Here is a 23,869-nt window from a genome sequence, read left to right on the forward strand (position 1 = left end):
CAATGGAATATTACTCAGCTGTCAGAAAGAACGAGTTCTCAACATTTGCTGCAACACGGATGGCACTGAAGGAGATAATGCTAAGTGAAATAAGTCAAGCAGAGAAAGACAATTATCATATGATTTTTCTCATCTATGGAACATAAGAACTAGGAAGATCGGTAGGGGAAGAAAGGGATAAAGAAAGGGGGGTAATCAGAAGGAGGAGTGAAGCATGGAAGACTATGGATTCTGAGAAACAAACTGAGTGCTTCAGAGGGGAGGTAGGTGGGGGAATGGGATAGACTGGTGATGGGGTAGTAAGGAGGGCACATATTGCATGGTGCACTGGGTGTTATACGCAACTAATGAATCATCGAACCTTGCATCAGAAACCTAGGACGTACTGTATGGTGACTAACATAATGCAATAAAAAAAAACATTAAAAAAAAAAGATTCCACATATAAGTGAGATTATACAGTATTTGTCTTTCTGTTTGACTTCACTTAGCATAATGCCTTCAAGGTCCATCCACATTGTGACAAATGGCAGGATTTCCTTCTTTTTTATGACCCCATAATATTCTACTGTATGTACAATGTGTGTGTGCGTGTGTCACACACACATACCACAACTTCTTCACTCATTCATCCACTGATGGACACTTAGATTGTTTCCATGTCTTGGGTACTATAAATGATGCTGCAATGAACATGAGGGTGCAGATAACTTTTTGAGTTAGTTATTTCATTTCCTTCAGATGAATCCCTAGAGGTAGAACTGCTGATCATACGGTAGTTCTATTTTTTAATTTTTTGAGGAACCTCCAGACTATTTTCCATAGTGGCTGGACCAATTTACATTCCCACCAACAGTGCATAAGAGTTACCTTTACTCTGTATCCTCACCAACACTTGTTATTTCTTGTCTGCCACAGTTATTAAAACTAGCCAACCCTGAACTGTTACTCTACCCTGCTTTGCTTTTCCTGTAGAAACACCAATAATGGCTTTTGGGCTAGGCTTTTCTCTTGCTCTGCCTCCTGACCAAAACCTGAAGCTTTCCCTGTCATCTGGTATAGCATTTTGTGTCCCCTTCTTTAAGGAAATATAAGTAAAAAAATTCCTTCAATGGCATTAACCTCTCCATGTTATTACCCAGTCACCTTCGTAAACTGAAAGCCTGTAAGTACAAGTGAGACAATTACAAAATAAAGTAACAAAAAGATTAATGAAATGGAGAAGAATTGGGGGGGGGCCTGACAGACTGTTGACAGATCTTACCCCAAAGTTTAAATGTATTCAGTCCTTTTGGATGATAAATACATAGAAATTAGAGAAGGTAAACTTAAATTAGGAAACTGCTGAACCACATAAGAAACCAAAATACCTGAACTTTTCTTTTGATGGTGGCAACAGTGAATAGAGCTGGGTGCTTGAAGCTCAAATTCCCTAACACAGATGTGGAGGTTCTAGCAGGGCAGCACAAGCCCTTACCCATTCTTTACCTTCTCTATCAGGAAAGGACAGAATCTCAAATTAAGCAAGTGCTTGAGAATGAGAAATGGTATAGCCATTTTGGAAAATAGGCTGGCCATTTCTAACAAAGTTAAACATAGCCTTACCATACAATCCAACAATCATGCTCTTAGATATTTACCCAATTGAGCTGAAAACTTTTTTCCATCCAAAAACTTGTATGTGAATGTTTAAAGCAGTTTTATTTATAATTGCTAAAAACTGGAAAGAATCAAGCTGTCCTTCAATAGGTGAATGGGTCAACAAAATTGGTATACTCATCAATGAAGTATTGTCCAATAATAAAAAGGAGATATTAAGCTAGAAAAAGAAACTGTCTAGACCATATTGCTAAGTGAAAAGAAGTTGGTGTGAAAAGGCTACATACTGTATAAATCCAACTAAATGACATTCTGGAAAAGATAAACATATAGGAACAGTAAAAGTATTAGTGGTTGCCAAGGAGGGGGCAGTTGGGGAAAGCGGGATGGAGAAAGGAATGGGTAGAGTACAGGGGGATTTTTAGGGCAGTGAAACTATCCATTATGAGAATGTATTGGTGATGAAAGCCAAAGAATTGTATAATACCAAGACTGAACCTTAATGTAAACTGTGGAACTTTATCAATATTGGCCCATTAATTATAACAAATGTACCACACCAATATAAAATGTTAATAGGGAAAACTGTGTGGAAGATGTAGTATGAAAGAAATTCTTTGCTCAATTTTTCTGTAAACCTAAAACTGCTATAAAAATAAATTCTATTAATTAAAAAGGGGGGAAGAATGACAATTCTACAAACACAAAAAACTGTTCGGATGTTGCCACTCAGAATGAATGATAAATGTCTATTACAACTTCCCTAAGGCCAACACCAGTAGCAATGATGTCAGGTGGGATTCTTCTTATATAATTCATGAGCCAAAAGACCCATGTGTATAGTATGACATACTACCAAATACAGAACCAGAAAATATTGATGAAGTGATAATCTAAAGGGCCAACTATAAGAAAATTAATTTGATCCCGAGATGGAACAGAAATCATCCTGTAATATATTCCCAAGAAATAGTATAATATTCCCCAAAAAGTCAAGACACGGAACACTCTGTTATCGCAAATTTTCAACATCATGCATGTATATGACACTTCCCTCTGTCAAGAACTATCTTTTAGTTTGTTTCTCTACTACATGCACAAACCAGTTGGTATCACATATCCACAGGCAAGCTCTAACTTGACCATGCTTGGCACACCAGTAAGTTTCTGAGTTAAGACAAAGAACTGTCTGCTGTCAAGTTTATTAACCTCCTACCTCTGTTACCTATTTTTGTTCAGTTTCTTACATTCAACCAGAGCTATCAGTCTACTCTCTTTAGTATGTATCCTTCATAACTATCTCTTAGTTTTTTGATCCACTGCTCACTATAACTATCTCTGTTGATTTAAGACCTGACTCCTGACTGGCATATCTAGAGTTTCCTCAGTCTTTTAAACATTTATTGAGTGCTTCAATTCAGATTCAGCAAACATTTACTGAGTTCCTTCAGGTTCATTTCACCCTCATAGCTACAGCCACTCTAAGAAGCTATCATTACCTCTATTTTATAGAGAAGCAAACAACCCAGAGAAGTTAGGTCACCCAAATCAAATCTAAAATTATCAGTCAAGTCCACTGCTCCTTCTACTCACCTTTATCTCTCTCTCTATCAAATTACAACACACTCTGCTAGTTAGAATCTAAGGCTTCACTCCACCTCCTGACCTGTTTTTCAAACCCTACCCAAAAACATATCCCCTAGATCCACTGACAGTCCCCCTCTCCCCGACCCGATCCTTCAAATCCCGCTCTAGTGGATTCTTCTATTCGCAGCTCCTTTCTCTATATCCATCTACCCCACTACTGTAACATGCTAGCTCTGGTGCCCTCAAGATTTTGAGAAAAATTCTACCAATAGAATCTTCTTTTCAGGGAAAGGAGAGAAATAAGTCAGGAGCATCGTGGTCTTGTTTCAGCCTGTTGTCGTCCCCTTTATAAACTATCAGCTATAGCAACTATATCAATGAACTGTAAGTAACTGCTTAATAGATTCTTATAAAAAAATTGAAACCAGTGACTGCTCTGAGGAAATACTGATAACTGAAGATACTCTCAGAGCCTCAAAGTAAATGGGTACTGCCACATCCAATATTTTTGCAGGAAAAACAAACATCTTAACAAACTTAACTCTGACCATAAAAAGCAAGTTTAGTGAAATGAACTTGCTGCTAAAAGCCATTTGAGCACATGTGAAAATTAAAACCAAGATAGACTTTTCATGCCACGCTTATACAAACCAGCAAAATTCAGGACCCAAGCCAACTGCTCTTGATTTTTCAACAGCAAAGTTAACAAAGTAGCCTCTTAATCTTGTAAGGAATATATAACTATCCACTATAGATACTAAATTTATAAATTAACAGAATATTTTTTTTCTTAATTTCCCAAGAAGGTAGAAGGAGTAATGGTTAGGATCAAAACCTTTGTGTGATCTTAAGACTGTCTAAAACTCAATTTGTTTCATGTGCAAAATAAGGACAGGTATATCTACCTCATAGGATTATTGAAAGGATAAGATCATGAAGTCCTTAGCACAATGTTTTTTACACAGTGAGCATTCAAAATGTTCCTTCTTCTCATTATTATTTATTATGTCCTTAGTCTTTGTTTCCTCGCCTGTAATATTAAAATCTCTATAGGGCAGTTGTGAGAATTAAACACAATGCTCTGTGAATCACAGATATTTATGAAAGCCTATTGTTCCCATCCCATCAGCATTACAAGGGAAATCAGGAGTCAAAAAGCTACAAAACTACATTTATAAAGCCCTGGGTTGGAGAAAAAAATTAATCAGTTCTCAGGAATTACAAATTTGCTTTTGAGGGGGAGTCTGGTGAGGAGAGAAAAGTAGGAAGAAAAAGAAGACAGTTTTATTACTGTATAATGTAGACAGTCATTTAATCACATAATTCAATCATGATTTTATAATGATTTTTAATAATCATTAAAATGCGAGGTTAAACTTAGTTAAAAACCAATCAGGGACTAATACATTGTCTAAAGTAAAACAAAAACAACTTTAGTGGCAACTAAAGATACACACAAGAAATTTAAACATTAATTAGTGAGACATTTTAGAGGCAACTTCAAAAACAGTCTCATTATTTCATTGTTTTAAGAAACCAAAACAAGACTTTGAACTGGAGTTTAAAAGATGAATTAACAGGAACCCACTATTGTGAAGTTCCACTCTGTTTTAAATTTTGCATTCTTCTGAAAGAAATACATGTGTACGAGACATAAGGAAATAAAAATTTCAGTTTCCTTACCTGTTGTGTTCCATCTGCACTTACAATAGGGGCAGATAGAAGAGAAATATCACTACTTAAAATCTGAGCTGTATCCAGTAGTGGTGGATGTTCTGCCATTATCAATAAGACATTAATATACCGGATAACCTTCCAATTCTGAAAAACAAAAATATATAGCCATCTGTGTGTACATGCTTAAAAATATATTAAAATATAACACATTCAAGATTTGTCTCATTCTTTAACCTAAAACGAAATTCTTGTGAAAGAAAATTTTACAATACTCTGTTGACTACTTTTTTTCTGTCAACAGACCGTTTAAGGAAATACATTTCTTACAACTTAGCCAAATGTACATAAATGTAGACAGGAAACTAAGATATATTAAAGCCATGCGTGGGCGCATGCGTGGCTCAGCTGGTTAAGTGTCTAACTTGGTTTCAGCTCAGGTCAGGATCTCAGGGTCATGAGATCCTGCCCTGTGTTGGGCTCTGCGCTTAGAAAGGAGTTTGCTTGAGATTCTTTCCCCCTCCTTTTTCTCCCCCCACCCCGCTTCTCCCCCTACTCTTCCCCCCTGCTCACACTGTCTCTAAAGTAAAGAAATAAAATCTTAAAAAAAAAATAAACCAATATATGAGCAGCTTCCATTTAAATTCCATGTCTGTCTCTTCATCCCTTCCAACTCTATGAAATATTTATTTAACCACCACTACTCCAGCTAAATACTAGATAATATTTAGTATGGCAGTAAAATGCAATGACTAAGAGAGCAATTTTACCAGTAGTTTTTCTCTGTGAGCAGAGAAGGTGATTATGAAGACCCAATCCCCTCCTCGTTACTTTTATCAGTCTTTAGAAACTACACAAGAATTATGAGTTGTCATTGATTCCTCAGAGCAATATGACAGAAAAATTTGTTCAGGACTAGAATAAAAACCTTAAAGTTTCAAGTTTTAAGCTCAGACACTGGTCTTCTGTAGTTCTGGTTTTACTATTCTTTTCTAAGTGACACCTATTTTAAAATAAACTAAATCATTACAGTGATTAAAAGCACATATATTTAGACATCCTTAACTGTAGACAGTGTCACTTACATAAAAAGTAAAAGACTTGATGTAAGCAAATTATGGTATATCTACCATATATAACATCAACCAATAAAATGTCAGCTAATTACAAGAAAAGCTGAACATAACTGAGCTCAATCATAAATTTTACCAAATTAATACTAAAAAGCAAAATTACTAATAGTTTTGGATGCTTGTAGGATTCTGAAATTCAGTAGCATCAAGATGTGTAACTTTTGTAAGATATCAGATTCATGTTATTTATCTTAAAATCTTATATCTTTGCAGAAACTCTCATACAGGTTAATTTAACCTAAAAACAGATTTCTATTTAGATATATAAAAATTGCTATAAGGTCTTTAAAAAATATTCAATAAAGTTATCTACCTCAAGATTTTATACTGAAGACCACAGTATGCAATATTTTATATTTAACTACTTTATAACAATGCATGTCATTAAATACATTATATAGGTTATAATTATATGCACATATAATATATACATTTATGCTGTTTTTAACATATACATACATTATACATATAAACACATTTATATACACATACAAAAAGGGATAAGTCTAACTTCTGGCTTAATCTGTATTGCCATATTTCTTAAAGCCTGATAAAATCAGTGAGGTAAAAAAAAAAAAAAAAGTAAAAAAAAAACCATCAGTGAGTAAATCATGTCAAATAATTTCACTCTGTGAATATGTAAAAAGTTGTAAGAAAGGAAAGATTCAATGCATTATTTTCCCTCTTGCATGTCAAAGAAACATTTAGGGAAGCTAATAGGAGTAACCAGAAAGTTTACAGATAATTCACTTTGTAAAATTAGTAAATAAAAAAAAAACACTGAGTATTTTTTATTTTGTCATTATATTGTTTGTAATATTTTACATAATGTCTTTAGATAAAACTGCAAACCACCATTACTACTTGAATTTTAGAAAGTAATACGGAAGATATAACCATAATTTGGCTTCAACAGGTGAAATGGAAGCTTACACATACAAACACAAATTCCTTCTGAACCTCTAGTTAATGCCAAGAACAGTATTATTATAGATTGGATCTGAAGCCACATGATACGTTTTAACATTATCATTCCACTTAAGGCATTATCTCTAATTTTATTCTTTTCAAAGCTCTAACACATCAGAAGTTTCATTTATGAATTGCTTTCTTGCATGGATATACCCATCACACTATATGTAAAGGTTTTATTTAAGCTTGCAAATTAGAAACAAATAAAAGCCATCCAACTGAAATGATGCATTTAGAAACCTAAAAATTCCTTTACTCCTGCAGAGGGAACACTGTCAGCTTTTCCTTTCAATCAGTTTCTTCTAATTCTGTTCTTTCTACTTCTTACATTCTCATCTTGGTGACTACAAACACCCACTTGTTTTAAGTTACGCATCTATTTTGTTTTTAATAATGTAATATTTGAAATATATGCAAAAGAGGGGAGGAATGATTTGATGCATTTGCAAATTTTCATGGAATAATATCCCCCTATGGCTCATTTCAAGCTATCTTGGTTTAAAAACTGACCTGAAAATTCCTGATTTTTAACAATCAACTTTTGTATACAAGATGGTTCCATCACATCAATATTTAATTATTTGTATAGCAATAATATTAACATTTGGGAAAACTGGGTGAAGAAAAACTAAATATCTCTATACTACTCTTGCAACTTTTAAGTCTGAAATTTTAATTAGTGTCAAATTAGATAATATTAAAAAAATTAACACCAGGTAGAATGCAGATCTGAATGTAAAAGATAAAACAAATAGCTTCTAAAAGATAATACACAAGAATATCTCCATAACCATGAGACAGAGAAAGCGTTTTTAGACAGGGTACAAATTATATTTCTTAGATCATAAAGAAAAATGAATACTAAACTTCATTAAAGTTAAGAACTACCATTCATTAAGAAATATCTTTAAGAAAATGAAAAGGCAAGCCACAGACTGAAAGAAGCTATTTTCAACATATATAACTGAAAAACATCACATATTTTGCATTTATACAGGCCTCCTACGAATTGATTTAAAAAAACCCCACCACATCAGAAAAATACCAAGAGACTTGAATAGACTCTTCACAAAAGTGGAAATTCAAGAGATCAATACACATATGAAAAGATCCTCAAATTCATTAACTACTAGGAAAAAGCTAATTAAAAACCATAATGAAATGCCTTCATATACTCCCTAGGATTGTAAAAATGAAAAAGACTTACAATATCAAGTATCATGGAGGCTATAGGCAACTGGCACACTCACATGGAATGGCAGCAGAAATTCATAAAATCATTTTGGAAACCACTTTTGTATTATTTATCAAAGTTGAACATATAAATATTCTATGACCCAGTTATGATCCAGTTATTAGACTTCTACTCTACCAAATAGAAATGCATGCACATACGCACCAAAAAAAGTACATGAAGGTGTACACAGCAGCACTATTCTTTACTAGCGCTAAACTGAAAAAAACTTAAAGGTCCCTGGACAGTAAATGGTAAATTTTATCTAATTCATCCAATGGACTACTATACAGTAATGAAAATTAAGGAACTAGTGAACAGGAAACAACACAGATAAATTTCACAAATACAATGTGGGTGAAAAACAGACAAAATACATATAGCACAACTTTATAGAAAGTTCAAAACAATAAAAATCAATATATGGTGTTAAAAGTTAGGATAGGTGACTGTCTTTGGAGAAAAAGGATGGGAACTTGGAGGGGCATGAAGGCAGTTTCTGGGGTGCTGGTACAGTTCTATGTCTTGACTTGGAAGGCTGTTATGTGATAATTACCACTCTTACCACATAATTATGTGTATATTGATATGCACATACTTCTCTGTGTCTACTTCAAGAAAATTATTTTTAAAAGTTAACATGACCACATGGTTATCCCAATTGATACAGAAAAAGCATCTGACAAGATCCAACATCCTTTTATGATAAAAACACTCAACAAACTAGGAATAGGAGGAAACTACAACATAATAAAGGCCAAAGGTGAAAAGCCCACAGCTAACATCATGCTCAGTGGTAAAAGACTATCAACTTTTTCTCTAAGACTGGGAACAAAGCAAGGATGCTGACTTTAACCACATCCATTCACAATATTGGACATAGTACTGAAAATCCTAGCCAGAGCCATTAGGAATGAGAAACAAATAAAAGGCATCCAAATTGGAAAGGAAGAAGAAAACCATCTCTGTTCACACATGACATGATCTTGTATGTAGAAAAACCTAAAGAATCCATTAAAAAGCTGTTAGAACTAGTAAATTCAGTAGAAGTGCACGACAAGAAATGAACACAGAAAAATCAGCTGCATTTCTATACATTAACAATGAACAATCTAAAAAAAGAAATTAAGAAAATAATCCCATTAAAAGTAGTATCAAAAAGAATAAAACACTAAGGAATAAATCTAGCCCCAAAAGTGGAAGATTTGTACACTGAAAACCATAAAATATTGCTAATAGAAATTTAAAAAGACACAAATAAATGGAAAGATCCTGTGTCCATAGATTAGAAGATTTACTATTGTTAAGAAGTCGAGATTTCCCAATGCAATCCACAGGTTCAATACAATCCCTATCAAAATCCCAATGGCTTTTTTTTGTGTGTGCAGAAATAGAAAAATTCACTCTAAAATTTCTATGGAATATCAAATAGCTAAAACGATTTTGAAAAAGAACAAAGTTAGAAGACTCAAACTTCCTGGTTTCAAAACATATTACAAAGCAACAGGATTCAAAACTGTGGTATTGGCATAACAACAGACAAACACACCAATGGAAAAGAATAAAGAGCCCAGAAATAAACTTTCACATGTCTAGTCAAATGATCTTTGACAAGGTGCCAACACCATTTAATGAGGAAAGGACAGTCTGTTTAACAAATGGTGATAGGAAAACTGCATATCCACATACAAAAGAATGAATTTGGATTCTTTTACCGTATACGAAAATTAACTCAAAACGGATTAAAGACCCAAAAAGCTATAAAGCTCCAAGGAAATAGAGGAAAAGACTGGACTTGGCAATAATTTCTTGGATATGACACCTAAAACAAAGACCACAAAAGCAAAAATAGACATATGGGACTACATCAAACTTGAAAGCTTCAGTGCATCACAGTACACATTCAATGTAGTAAAACCGCAACCTATGGAATGGGAAAAATATTTGCAAACTTAGTTGTGGCTGCTACAAAATACTATACGCTGTCTCCTTCACCAACAGACATTTATTTCTCACAGTTCTTGAAGCTGGGAAGACCAAGATCTGGGTGCCTTCTTTCTCTATCTTCTCATGGCCAAAAGAGAGGGAGTTTTGGTCTCTTACTCTTCTTAAATTATAAGGGCACTAATCCCATCATGGGGGTTCTACCTTTATGACCTCATCTAAGCCTAAGTACCCCCAAAGGCCCCACCTCTTAGTGACATCACATTTGGGGGGCAGGGCTTCAAAATGAATTTTGGAAGGATACAAACACTGAGCCCATACGTTCTGCCCCGGCCCACCAAAATCCATGTCGTTCTTGCATGCAAAATACATTCATTCCAACCCAACAGTCACAAAAGTCTTAACTCGTTTCAACGTAAACTTTAAAATCTCATCCAAATAAGATTTGGTTGAAACTCATGACACAGCTCATCCTGAAGAAAATTCCCCTCCAGCTGTGAACCTGTAGAACCAGGTAAGTTGCGTGCTTCCAAGATACAATGTGTTTCCAAACAAGTGGCGAGACAGGCACAGGATATATATTCCATTCCAAAAGGAAGAAAGAAGGAAGAAAGGGAAAACATCCCAATCAAGTCCAAAACCTAGCAAGGCAAATTTCTTAAGGCTCAAGAACAATCTCTTTGGTTTCATGTTCTGCCCTCCAGACCCAGTGGGGTGGTGGCATCACGCCCACAGACGTTCCTACAGCTTGACGGAGTCCCGCCCATGTGGCTCTCTGAAACTGAGGGGAGATAGCCCTGACCCTCAGGTCTCTATACTCTGGACCTGTGTTGGGAGTAGAAGCCCTGCTGACAGAAGTAACCTTTGGGGTCCTTGTTTCCTTTTCCTGAAGGACAACACATGTTCACAGCCTGCCTTCATTCCCTTCCATTTTCTGTTTTCTTTAGTCCCAGCTAGCATTGTTTTGCTGGTATAATCCCATCTCTCTTCCTGGCTTCTTGTTGAGACTCTGATTAGGTCCATAGTTCACACCCACACTAAAATCCTTATCAACTGGCTAGTGAAACATACTCTTGGTATTCTCTTCAGAGCAAGCTTTCTCATTTTTATTGCAGTCTGGATAAACTTAACATTTTCCAGATCTTTAAATTCTGGTACCTTTTTGCTTAACAAATTCTTCTTCAGTTCCTTTCTCTCCTCTCACATTTTATTACAGGCAGTGAAACGGAACCAAGCTGCTCCTTCAACACTTTGCTTTAGAAACATCCTCAGCTAAATATCCACTTTTATAACTTTAAAGTTTTACCTTCCATAAAACATTAAAACTTGAACGCAACTCAGCCAAATTCTTTGCTTTTTTATAAAAAGAGGACCTTTTTTTTCACTGTCCAATAACAATGTTCCTCATTTCCATCTGAGACTTCATCAGAATGGCCTTTACCATACATATTTCTACCAATATTCTGTTCATGATTATTTATGTATTCTCTAAGAAGATGGAGGTTTTCTCTCCAGTTCTTTTCTTTCTGAGCTCTCACTAGCTGCCATTAGCAATTCCTTAAAAGTAATCTTGGCTTTTCCCAGCATGTACTTCAAAACTTTTCCAGCTTCTACCCATTATCCAGTTCCAAAGCTACTACCACATTTTTAGGTATTTGTTACAGCAGTACCTCACTTATTAATACGGTCTCAGTCAGTTTGAACTGCTAGAACAAACAACATACATTATTTCTCACAGTTCTGGAGGCTGGGAAGTCCAAGACCAGGGTACCAGTGTGGCCAGGTTCTTGGTGAGGGCCCTCTTCCTGGGCAGCAGATGGCTCCCTTCGTGCTATATTTCTTCTACATGGCCAAGAGAAAGCTCTGGTCTCTTCCTCTTTTTATAAGTGCACGAATCCATAATGGGGGCTCCACCCTCATGACCTCATAAACTCAACAACTCCCAAAGGCCCACCTCCAAACACCACCACATTGGGGGTTAGGGCTTCAGTCTTCAGTCCATAACAGTATTAGATTTATATACAGTACTGTATTTTCTTACTCAGTCACTACCATAATTCTGAATCTATATTAGTTTCTTTACTCAAATACTCTCCCAGGTTTTCTTACTCAAACTCCTCATTTATATCCACCCATTCTATTTAAATTTGTTTTATTCTAAGGATGTTGCTGTTAGGACAACAGCCTAGACATAATAATGTGCTACACCCACAGTTTAAAACTTCAGCTCTAGTTGTTTAAGTATATGGGGAAAATGCACAGCAGAATCATACTTGGATTATCGCCATAGTGTAAGTGAGGGATCCACAGGAGAAATATGTACATTTAGATTTTTAAAAATCCAATGTATTTTTCTGGTCTTTTTATTTGTCTAAACCAATGAAAATTATAGGATTCTTAGTCCATATCTAAAATCTAGTATATACTCCGAAGAGTTTTAGTATCATATTTAAAATCCAAAATTTAGGAGTACTTGAAAGTACACATATGAAAAAACATTAAGTAAAAATATTATAGTAGCAACCGTATTAAAATGATAAATTACAGTGATTTTTTTCTATTTCCCCAATATTTTTATAATGTGGATATGGTTACACCGCTTTCACCAAAAATTCAATTTAAAAAAAAAACAGCTTGAAAAGCCCTAGGCAACTACAGTCATATTTGGCTTACTGACCATCTAAATGGCCTTTTAGGAAATTTCAATAAATTTTGCTTGAACTTAGACTTTATCCAAATTAATAATTCATCTTACAAACTGATATCTTAACATGTATTTTTCCAAATTAGACCTCTATTTAATTTTTTTAGATTTCTGGATTTTCTAAACTTGACTAAATTAGATTTTTAATAAAGCACTTTAAGTCACCTGCAGTGGAATTTCCTGAGACGAAAGTCACGGGAATCACTCTGTGAAATCATCCAATCATTTCTTATCAGAAACTTAAAACAGATATTTCACAGATTTTATTTAACAATGAGAAGATATTAGGTTATTTTGTATTTTTCCCAAGACTAATTCTCTCAACTACACCAATCAATGTTAACTGTACTTCAGAAAAATGACTCTTAAAAACATGTTATTAAATTTAACTTTGGTTCACCTAAATTTCTACAGTTTAATGTGAACTTTCATTAGGACATAAAGGACAACTGAATTTTTTTTAATTATAAAAGAAATGTATATTCATACAGAATGTAAGAAGGAGAAAGAATACTAAGGAAAGACAGTGCTATCAATGATTTTAAATGACTGATATCAAATAGGAAAAAAAATTCTTGATTATTCAAAGACCTATGATTAGTTCACGCTTCTTATTTTCTCTCCAATGCCCACTTTCTCATTTCTCTGGTTATTAGAAGTCGAAAGGGAACACTGGTGTAATATCTGGCACAAGAAAAGACTGCAACTAAGAGTATTATGTTAAAAAAATAGAGGTAGTCCTCAACTTAGAAATAGGCTGCTTTCCAACATTACATTTAGAAGTCAGAAATACTTGGGAAATTATTTTCCCATAAAAACATGTAATATATAGTGGTTAGACTCTCAGATCACGCTACAAATGTTCAATTTAACCTCTAAACATATCTTTCTTAAATATTTTTATTTGTAGAAAATTTCAAACATACACCAAAGTAAACATAATATTATGATGAACTCTCACGATGAACTGAACACCCAGCTTCAACCATTTCAACATATGGCCAGCCTGGTTTCATCTACACCATCATCCATTTCTTCCTGTCCTATTTTGAAGTACATTATATAATTTCATCTGCAAATATTTCAGGATGTACCTCTGAAAGACAAAAACTCCTCTTTTTTACTATACATAAAAATCAGTAATTCCTTAAATTAAATATGCAGTGTTCAAATTTCAAATCAAATCATTTTTACTGAAATTTGTTCAAATCAGGAATCCTATTAAATGCAGAAAACCTACTAATGGTTTTCATGTCTTTTACAAGCTCTTTTAATTTAAATTCTTTCCATTTGATTATTATGACTTCTATAATACAATGTTTTAAAAATCAATAATTGGTATCTGTCCTTAAAGGTGACAATAACTAGATTATATAGGCATAAATGATGAACCTTTTAATCCTGATATTTCAAGAGTCATATCACTGTATGTCATCTAAAAGGTTGTAACTACATTCCATTGTTAAAAGGAGTCGGTATGTTAACATTTTCTTTCCCGGTACCTGAACCCCATATCTCTTAATAGTTTCTGTATATCTCTAGCAAAGGGATAACTACTCTTTCTTTTTAAGAATCTACAATGTTATGCACAGTGAGTGAAAATATACTATAACACTTGGTTAAATAGAGAAATGAAAATACTGAAACAAATAGTTTTACTGAGTAAGCGTTTTGACCATACAGCTGTGTCCTCAATAAGGAAAATTTAGGAGATGTAATCAGTTCTGTCCATTACACAGACGGCAAATCCTACAAACCCAAGCCTGTCTCTCCATCTCTGTCATCATTACCTTAGTCTCAACCTTCAACTCTTTTTACTCAGAGGACTCCAAAGCCTCTATGACAGATTGTATTTTCCGAAGACAGCTGTAAGATCTCCTATCCCACAAGCTCTTCTAGAATCTGGATACTTATTCATCAAGAGAGGCAAACTATTTCCCCTTCCCTTGAATCTGTATGGTTTTGTGACTTGCTTGTAAGCAACAGAATGCTGTGAAAGTAACTCTATGTGACTTCCAAACCTGAATCAAAAAGAGTGATTCAGCTACCACCTGTTTGCTAAAACCCACCAGCAGTTGGAGCCCTGAGCCACCATGTTAGAAGTCAAACTACCCTCAGGCAGCCACGCTGCAAGAAAGTAGAGCCATATGGAGCAGCCACACACAGGTGCTTTACTGGGCAGTGCTACTCTTCTATTCCAGGGATTAGCCATTTAAGTGAATAAGCTTTCGTGTGGTCCCTGTCCCATGTCATCAATACACTAGCAACACCTGCAGCTTTCCAATCTTGAGGCCCCAAGCATCATAAAACATAAATAAGCTATCCTTGCTGTACCCTTTCTGTATTCCTGATCCACAGAATCCACGAATACATTAGCATAGTTGTTTTAAGTGACTGTGTTTGAAGGAAACTGGTTATGCAGCAACAGTAACTGAAACAGCCTCATAACAGGATGCAATGGACTGCATGTTTGTGTCCCCTCAAAATTTGGAAAAAAAAAAAAAGGGTCAATCAATGAAGGTAATTTAGAGAACAATACTCAATTTTAAGATGACTAGAAAAATCTCAAATAGCCCATTTCTAAGACAAATATAGCATCAATATATGGAAACAGTATCTTCTATATCTACCTATAATTATCATTAAGATATTAGAATTTTATTACCACCCACCATTACTTTGTCTAAGAGCATATCTGGGCATCTTTTCATTATCTTGCACAAAAATTTAAAGTAATGTGAGGATTTTATATTTTATTATGAAAATTTCCAAATCCATAGGAAAGCTGAAATAATTAAACCATGAACATCATGTACTTGCCATACAGGTTCTAAAATTAACATTTTTCTTTATTACATGCATTCCTCTATCCCATCTTTTCTTTAAAAATGCATTTCAAAGTTGTAGATACTAGTATATTTCACCCCCAAACACGTCAAGCATGTTTCAGTAACTACTATCCAATATACTTAGCTATTTGAAGGTAAAATTTGCATGTAACGAAATGCACAAATCTTAAGAATGCCATTGTGTGAGATATCTTGAAACAAATTCTACCACTACCAGTATTTAAAATTCCACTGCTAATCCCATTCCTCCAAAACTCTGGTTTTCAAACTTTCACATGTATCAGAATCATCACCAGGGCTTATTAAATAGGTTGTTGGGCCTCACACCTAGTTTCTGATTCAATAGGTGTGGAGTAAGACTCCAAAATTCACATTTCTAGTAAGTTCCCAGGTTAACCTCATGCTGCTAGTCCCAAGACCATATTGATCTAAGACTAAACTAATGTTTACTTACATATTTTTTCTTTTAAGTTTTTAATTTAAGTAATCTCAAACAAATGACCCCGAGATCAAGAGTCACATGTCCCTCTGACTGAGCCAGCCAGGCACCCCACTAATTTTTACCTAAGTATTAACTGATAATGAAGATATCAACCTCTTAACATTAAGGTATACTTCATTGTTGAAGGCCCCATCCCAGATGTGAATACATTCATATTCTCAAACTAGAAATAGATTAAAATAATTTCCTTGAGGAAAAGAAAATATTTGTAATGTAAGCAAGTTTAATAAGGACTTTGAAATTGCCTTTGGATATTTTAAATCAATATATTATGAGCCAAATCAATTTTCCTCTCAAATTAAAATTGCTATTTCCTATAGGTTAAACAAAAAGAAGAAATTTTCAAATAATCTTGGGAAATGAGTAATGGTCAAGTGCACTAAACATACATCAAGCACATACAAAGTGTCAACTAGATTTTAAAAATAACTTTATTAAGGTATATTAGATATTTATCAAATGGCATGTTTAAAGTATACAATTTGATAAATATTGACACAAGAACATACCCATGAAACCATTACTACATCAAGATAATGAACCTACCCTTCACCCTCCAAATTTTCCTATCTGTAATCCTGCCTTTGAATTTCCATATGAATAATGATGTTCCACAAGTGCTTATTTGCCATCTGTATAGCTTTTTGATTAAGTAGCTCTTCAAAACTTTTGCCCATTTTGTTACTGGGTTTGTTCATTATTGTTTCAATAGTATTTTGTATATTTTGTATACCAGTCCTTTGTCAGGTAAGTGATTTGAAGATCTTTCTCCCAGTCTGTGGCTTATCTTTGCATTCTCTCACCAATGTCTTTTGAAGAACATGAGTTTTAACTATGAAGTCCAACTTAATTTTTTGATTTATGGATGGTGATTTTGGTATTGTATCTAAGAGAGCTTTGCCTAATCCAAGATTACAAAGATTTTTCTCTTATGTTTTCTTCATGAAATTTTATAGTTTTAAGTTTTATATTCTACTTGTTCTATCCACTATTGAGGGGTACTGGAATCTCCACTAAATTTTCCATTTGTATATTTTCCTTTGCAGTTCCACCATATAATTTAAAGCTCTTGTTACATGCATAAAAATTTAGGATTATGTCCTCTTGATGATTTAATCCCTTTATAATTATGAAGTGACCCTCTTTATCCCTGGTAATAATAGTCCTTGATCTGAAATCTAACTTCTGATCTCATATAGTAACTCCAGCTTTCTTTTGGATAAGGTTAACATGACATATTTTTTGCATCCTTTTACTTTTAACTTACATGTATCTTTATATTTAAAGTAGATTTCCTGTAGATATGATATACTTGGGTCTTGATTTAAAAAAAAAAAAAGAAACTAATCCAAGATCGCTGCCTTTTAATTATAGTGTTTAGGCCATTCATATGTAATATGATTATTGACATGGTCAGGTTTAAATGTACCATCTCGTTTTTTATTTGTTCCTTGTGTTATTTCCTTTTTCTTCTTTATCTGCTTTATTTCAATTATTGTTATATCACTTTATCTCCCTTGTTGGCTTAGTCTATTATTCTTTGCCACTTCAGTGGTTGCTTTAGGGCTTATAATATGCATTTCTAACTTATCATACACTAACTTCAAGTAATATTATACTAATTCAGGTACAAGTATCAGAACCTTGTAATAACATACCTGCAATTTCTCCCCTTCTGAACTTTGTGCTATTGTTTTCATATATTTCACTTTACATGTTTTAACCTTACAATCATTATCATTTTTACATTACACAGTCAACTGTCCTTTAAAGATACCTAAATTTTTTAAAAAATCATATATATTTACCCATTAGATACCATTTCCAGTGCTCTTCATTCCTTTCTGTAGGTCCAGGTATCCTTACAGCTTAATTTTCCTTCTGCTTAAAGAACTCCATTTAACATGCCTTTTAGTACAGGACTTAAAATAATATTCATCTTTTGTTGTTTGAAAAGTATTTTGCCTGTTTTTGAAAGATATTTTTGCTTGGTAAAGAGTTTTAGGTGATAATTTTTTTCTTCTAGTGTTCTAAAGATATTGCTCCACTATCTTCTGCCTTACATTGTTTCTGATAAGAAATCTGCTATTACTCTTACCTTTGTTCTGTTTTTCTTTGGCTTAAGATTTCTTTTCTCTTTGTCACTTGTTTTAAGTGATTTGATTATTATGTTCCTGGATGCCATTTTGTTCATTTTCCTTGAATGGTGTTTCTTGGTTTACAGCTTTCATCAAATTTGGAAAAATTCTGGCCCTTATTACTTTATTTTTTTTTTGTTCATCTTTTAAATAATTCTCTTTTCTCTGTGTGTCTCATTTTGGATTCATTCTTTCTTTTCTTTTTTTTTCTTTTTTTTAATGGAGGCTCCACACCCAGCATGGAGCCCACAGGGGTTGAACTCACTGCCCTGAGATTAAGACATGAGCTGAGATTAAGAGTCAGACACTTAACCAACTGAGCCACCCAGGGGCCCCTCATTTTGGATAAGTTCTATTGCTATGTCTTCATCTTTTCTTTGGTAAGTATAGCATGCCATTAATCTCATCCCTTATCTTATCTCTGACACTATAATTTTAGTCTAGAAGACCCCTCCATTTACCATGCTCAATTTTACCTCTACCTTCTCCAACATACCCTCATAACTGTCTTAATGTTCTTGGCCACTAGCTCACCATCAAGATCATTTTGGAGTCAGTTTTAAGTCAATGATTTTTCTCCTGTATTACCTGCTTTTTTCACAGGTTTAGCAGTTTTGATTGAATGCCAGATATAAATTTTATCTTGTTGGCTACTGGATATTTTTGCATTCCTGTAAGTATTTTTGAGTTTTGTTCTGAGATGTGGTTAAGTGACTTGGGTTGTGCTTTAGGCAACAACAGAACTGTGTTCTTATGCTAGACAGGAACGGAGCTGCATTTAGTCTAAGGTTAATTTTTTTCCCACTACTGAGCCAAGGTCCTTCAGAGTACTCTTCCAAATACCCTGTGCGTTATGAGACTTTCTACTCTGGCTGGTGGAAAGAAGCACTATTTCTGGCCCTGTGTGAGCCTGGATACTGTTATAGAATCCTTTTAGGTGGCACTTTTTCTAACCCTGAGTAGTTTCCTTACATATATGCATTTACCAGTACTCTGCTAATGATCAAGGGAGACCCTCTCCAGATCTTTGAGGTCCTTTTTCTGTGTAGCTTTCTCCTCTCTGGTACTCTGTCCTGCATAGTCTAGTCTCCTGGGACAGCAAGCTCCATCAACGCAGAGAGTCAGCTGTTACCTACTTGGGATTCTTCTGTGCCATACCCTGGAAACTTTCTCCAGGCAATAATCAGGGCCAGTGATAGGGCTTGCCTTGTTTCCCCCCTTACATTGCCTGATATTGAACATCTTGAGTACCACTCTTTCAATTTTTTTCTACTTTTTTAAGTTGTTTCAGGCAGAAGAGTAAATTCAGTCCCTTTCACTTTTGACAGGGAACCAAATTCACTACTTTTTAAAAAATTTAAATCCAATTAGCCAACATATAGTACATCATTACAAATTCACTACTCTTATTTTTTTTTTTTTTTTGAGAGCGAGCGAGCGCATGCACTTGAGTGAGGGAGAGGGGCAGAGGGAGAGAGAGAATTCCAAGCAGGCTCCATGCCCAGCACCGAGCCTGATGTGGGGCTCCATCTCACAACCCTGAGATCATGACCTGAGCCGAAATCAAGTGCTGGACACTGAACTGACTGAGCCAGCCAGGTGCCCCACACTACTCTTAATTTTTAATGTACCCAATGGACATTAGAAAGGTGAATGAATTTATTACAAATAGAAACCAATGACCGTGCTTTAGAAGCATGATTTTTTTTTTAAAGTATGGTCCAGGGTTCATCAATGGCAGTGTGCTGTTGATATGTCCCAAACTAAAAGAAAAATCAATGTTCTTTTTACAGATATTTTGGGCAAATGACACACAATTCTTTAGCTTTTGTTTCTGTGTAAGACTAAGTGTTTCTTACTAGCAACCTGAACAGTGAGCTCTTATCTGTTAATAAAATTTGTTAAAAGAAGGTATAAAGTAAAAATACATTTCAAAAGATTACTTGGGCCTCTAATTCACTACTAAGACACTCAGCTGCCATGCAATACAGTTAGGATTCCCTAAATTTGCAAGGGATACTTCATTATCTATTTATCTATCATCAGTGCTTTCTTCAATTGCCCTGGTTTTTGCAGTATCTTCAATCGGTCATGATTCTCAAGTCCAACAGCTTTTATTTATTTACTACATGTTTAGCTTTATCATTCCCATATTCAATTTAGTTTTTGGAGAAGGGTGATTAACCCAATAGTGTACAAAGATGCATATATACATTAATGATATTTTTGGCTTATAACTTTAACCTTGTTGTTTAAGTAGGTGTATTTATAAACCTTCCAATTTGGCTTATATGGTAACATTTTATCAGTGATTTGCTATTTATGAATTTGTTATTTAAGTAACTAACAACATATCTTTCATGCTAAGTGCAATAACCTGTTTTTATACATAGGGCAGTGTTTATAAGGTATAATTCTATAATACGTTGAACCATATGAAATCACCATTTCTGAGGTAAAAAATATTAAAATAACATGATTTCATATGGTTTAACCTAACAAAAGCAAATACATATCTTAGATATAAAATATATTTCCTTATAAGGTAAGTGACAATTTATACAGATCATTTGCAACAAATTTACTATAACTTATCTTATCTCTAATTCCTTGTCCACTGGAAAGGTAGAAGTAGAATGGGTAGGGTAGGATGGGTGGGTCTCAGTCTTCTACACATAAATGAACAGAGGTCTAAAACATGGAGTTGAGAGCCACTACCATTACCCTCCAATGCCAGACACACAAAATATAACTTAATTAATTACACAGTCAGGAGATATAGCCCCCATCCTTCCACCAGGTCCTTCCACTACGAAATCACACCTTAATATTAACATGAAAATCTGGTTAAAATAGACTTCAAAGGCACTTCTGATGAAAAAGACATCAAAAAGATACAACCAGTCAGGAAACTATCGGAACTGAGAGTAGGAGCTGCTTCCAAGAAATCAACCCCAATCTGTTAAAGGACAGAGAGTGTACACATAATTAAGACCAACAATTTTTTTTAAGTGCCATCGTCTTAAATCCTATTTTACAGTTCTAGCTGGTGTTTTCAGAGCACTTGGGTTACCTTTAGAGCCCAAGGTAATTGCATCTGTGACAATTCTATTTTCATCTACAAATACCTTATTGCCCTTTTAAAACATGCTAGCTTATATACTGTATTTACTTTGCTTTTTTAGAATTGCAAATTCTTGGTTACAGCTATCAGAATGAGTTTGAATTAAAGACTAAACCTGTAGTTTCTGAATATTTTCTGACCAAAATTAACACCTTGGCATCGAGGTTCACGACAGAAGGGTTTGCATTCCCCTGTAAAAGCTACTGAAGTAGCTTCACCATAACTTCGCCATATTTAACACGTTTCCTTCTAAATAGAGAATTTTATCATAAAACATCACAAGAAAATCAAGAAACATTTCTGTATTTCCTATAAGATTTGTCTGTAAAACCCAATGTTTTAACATTGCCCTGAGATAACCAGATTCTGTTTATAAATCTATCATACCTGAGTTCAATATTATTGCTTCTAAATACACCCATCTTCCCTCATCTTTTTAAAAAAATTTTCCTTCTTTTTAGCCTACCTTTAGCTCAAGCTGATGACATCAATCCTAGAATTTACTACCAACTTTCTTAAAACATTAGGTTCTAATATTGAAAGGGGGTGAGGAATAAAAATATCTAGATAAATGAGACTTGAAAACTATATTCAATATTATAATTTTACATTTGAAAAAAATTGCTTTTATAATAGAAATTCAGAAAATAAAGTATACTAAAATTGTCTTGTTTCGCAGGTATGGTTATAAAGGTTGAGAATCATTCATCTACAATTCTCGTTTCTTTAACCTACGGTAACAGTTTCTGACCCAATGCTAAACTGAAAGTGCTACTTTTAAATGCACCAATGACTTTAGACACCAAATGGTAAGCTTGTGAGTGAAGGGAGGTGTTATTAAAAATTACACAGAAAAAGGAGTCATACTTCAAGACTGTCCAACAAGAAGGTATGGCTCTAATAAGGACTAATCATAATTGCCAAATCCAAACCCTCTTATGTTTTATTATTTTTGTTACATCACAAAAGTTGTACATTTTATACTTAAGAACAAATGTACAGTCATCATTTTTAATTCTTCCTCCTGTCCCTATATCCAACTTCCATTTCTACAGCTTCCCACTGTGGAAGGTACCCTTTCAGGCTTGTTCTCTGCACTTACTTATGTATGTATCAGATTTTCTGGTTGTTACGTAAGTCACATGACATGTACTGGTCAGTGTCTTTCTTTTTCATGTGACATACTGCAATATTTTCTTAAAGAAGTACATCTGTTATCTATTTCATTCTTTCCCAGGCTGCCTAATATTTTCCTGTAAGGACATTATCATAACTTAACTATTCTAATGTTAAACAATGAAACTGCTTCCATTTTTCTCCATACATTTTCTCCTCAGCAAGAAATAACCATGTAATAGTCTATATGAACCCATGATAGTATTTCCAGACAGAAATAAAATTTCTGTTCAGAAGTATGCACTTTTAAAGTAGATACTGCTGAACTTTTCTCCTCAAAAAGATGAGGCTATTTATACTTTGTTCAATAGTTTATAAATGTATACTTTCCAATTTTATTTCATAATATTAAGGTTGTCCAGTTTTTAATTTTATTACAAATGTTTTAAAAAAATCACTATCTCATTGATGTTTTCATTTGAATTTCTCAGAATACTGGCACTGATGAATAACTCTTCAAAACTTTATAGGCTATCTATATTTCTACTTCCATGAATTTCCTACTTATATTCTTTATTTTCTACCAGGTTGGTTTTTATTTTTTTTTCCCCATACTGATTTGAGAGCACACCTTGTATACTTTGAATATTAGCTTCGTCTATTACATGTCAAATCTGTTATTTGGCAATTCAGTTGCTTGTCTTTTTTAACAACATCTAAGTTTGATATCTCACTTGAAAGGCCTTCTCTACTCCAAAATGTTTTTAAAATTTCTAAAACTTTTGACACTTTATTTACTTATATTTAGTCCATCTAGATTTTAGTTTTGATAGTGCCACAAAGTGGGTACCTAATTATCTTTACCTCAACTGGAGAGCCAATTGTCCCACACCATTTATAGACTAGCTCTTCCGTTACTAGTTTATCAGACAAGAAATTCTTCCATATCCATGGAGTTCCTCCTGAATTCTATATTCTGTTCCTATGATCAACATGCTCATTCCTACTCCAAATTCTTATTTTTAATAACTGTAATTTTATAGTATGTTTTGATTTTTGATAGGTATGTTCACCATTGTTATGTTTCTTTTTGAAATTTACTTAGCCATTCTTGGGCATTTCAACTTCTCAAAACTTGAAACATCAGTTTGTCAAATTCCATTTTAAAATCCTACCATAATCTAATTAGGATTACAATGACCATTTTCTCATTTGGTGAGAATTGGCATTTTTATGGTATTAAGTTGTCACACTCAGGGATATAGTATGCTGTCCATTCATTCAGATCTTCTT

General features: G+C 34.2%; 1 protein-coding gene across 3 annotated transcripts in view; it reads right to left on the reverse strand.

The window, feature by feature from the left end:
- Positions 1–23,869, reverse strand: part of FNDC3A (fibronectin type III domain containing 3A) — a 174,853-nt gene that overhangs the window by 141,382 nt on the left and 9,602 nt on the right. For 2 of the 3 annotated variants that reach the window (XM_002919108.4, XM_019799544.2), the window contains exon 2: positions 4,870–5,007. The exons of the other annotated variant lie outside the window; for it this stretch is intronic. In XM_002919108.4, coding sequence (XP_002919154.1) covers positions 4,870–4,968 — 99 coding nt within the window. In that variant the 5' untranslated portion in view covers positions 4,969–5,007. The remainder of the gene's footprint in view (positions 1–4,869; positions 5,008–23,869) is intronic. 3 annotated transcript variants of the gene reach the window in all.

This window comes from Ailuropoda melanoleuca, chromosome 7, assembly GCF_002007445.2.
Source record: "Ailuropoda melanoleuca isolate Jingjing chromosome 7, ASM200744v2, whole genome shotgun sequence".
Classification (NCBI taxonomy): Eukaryota; Metazoa; Chordata; class Mammalia; order Carnivora; family Ursidae; genus Ailuropoda; species Ailuropoda melanoleuca.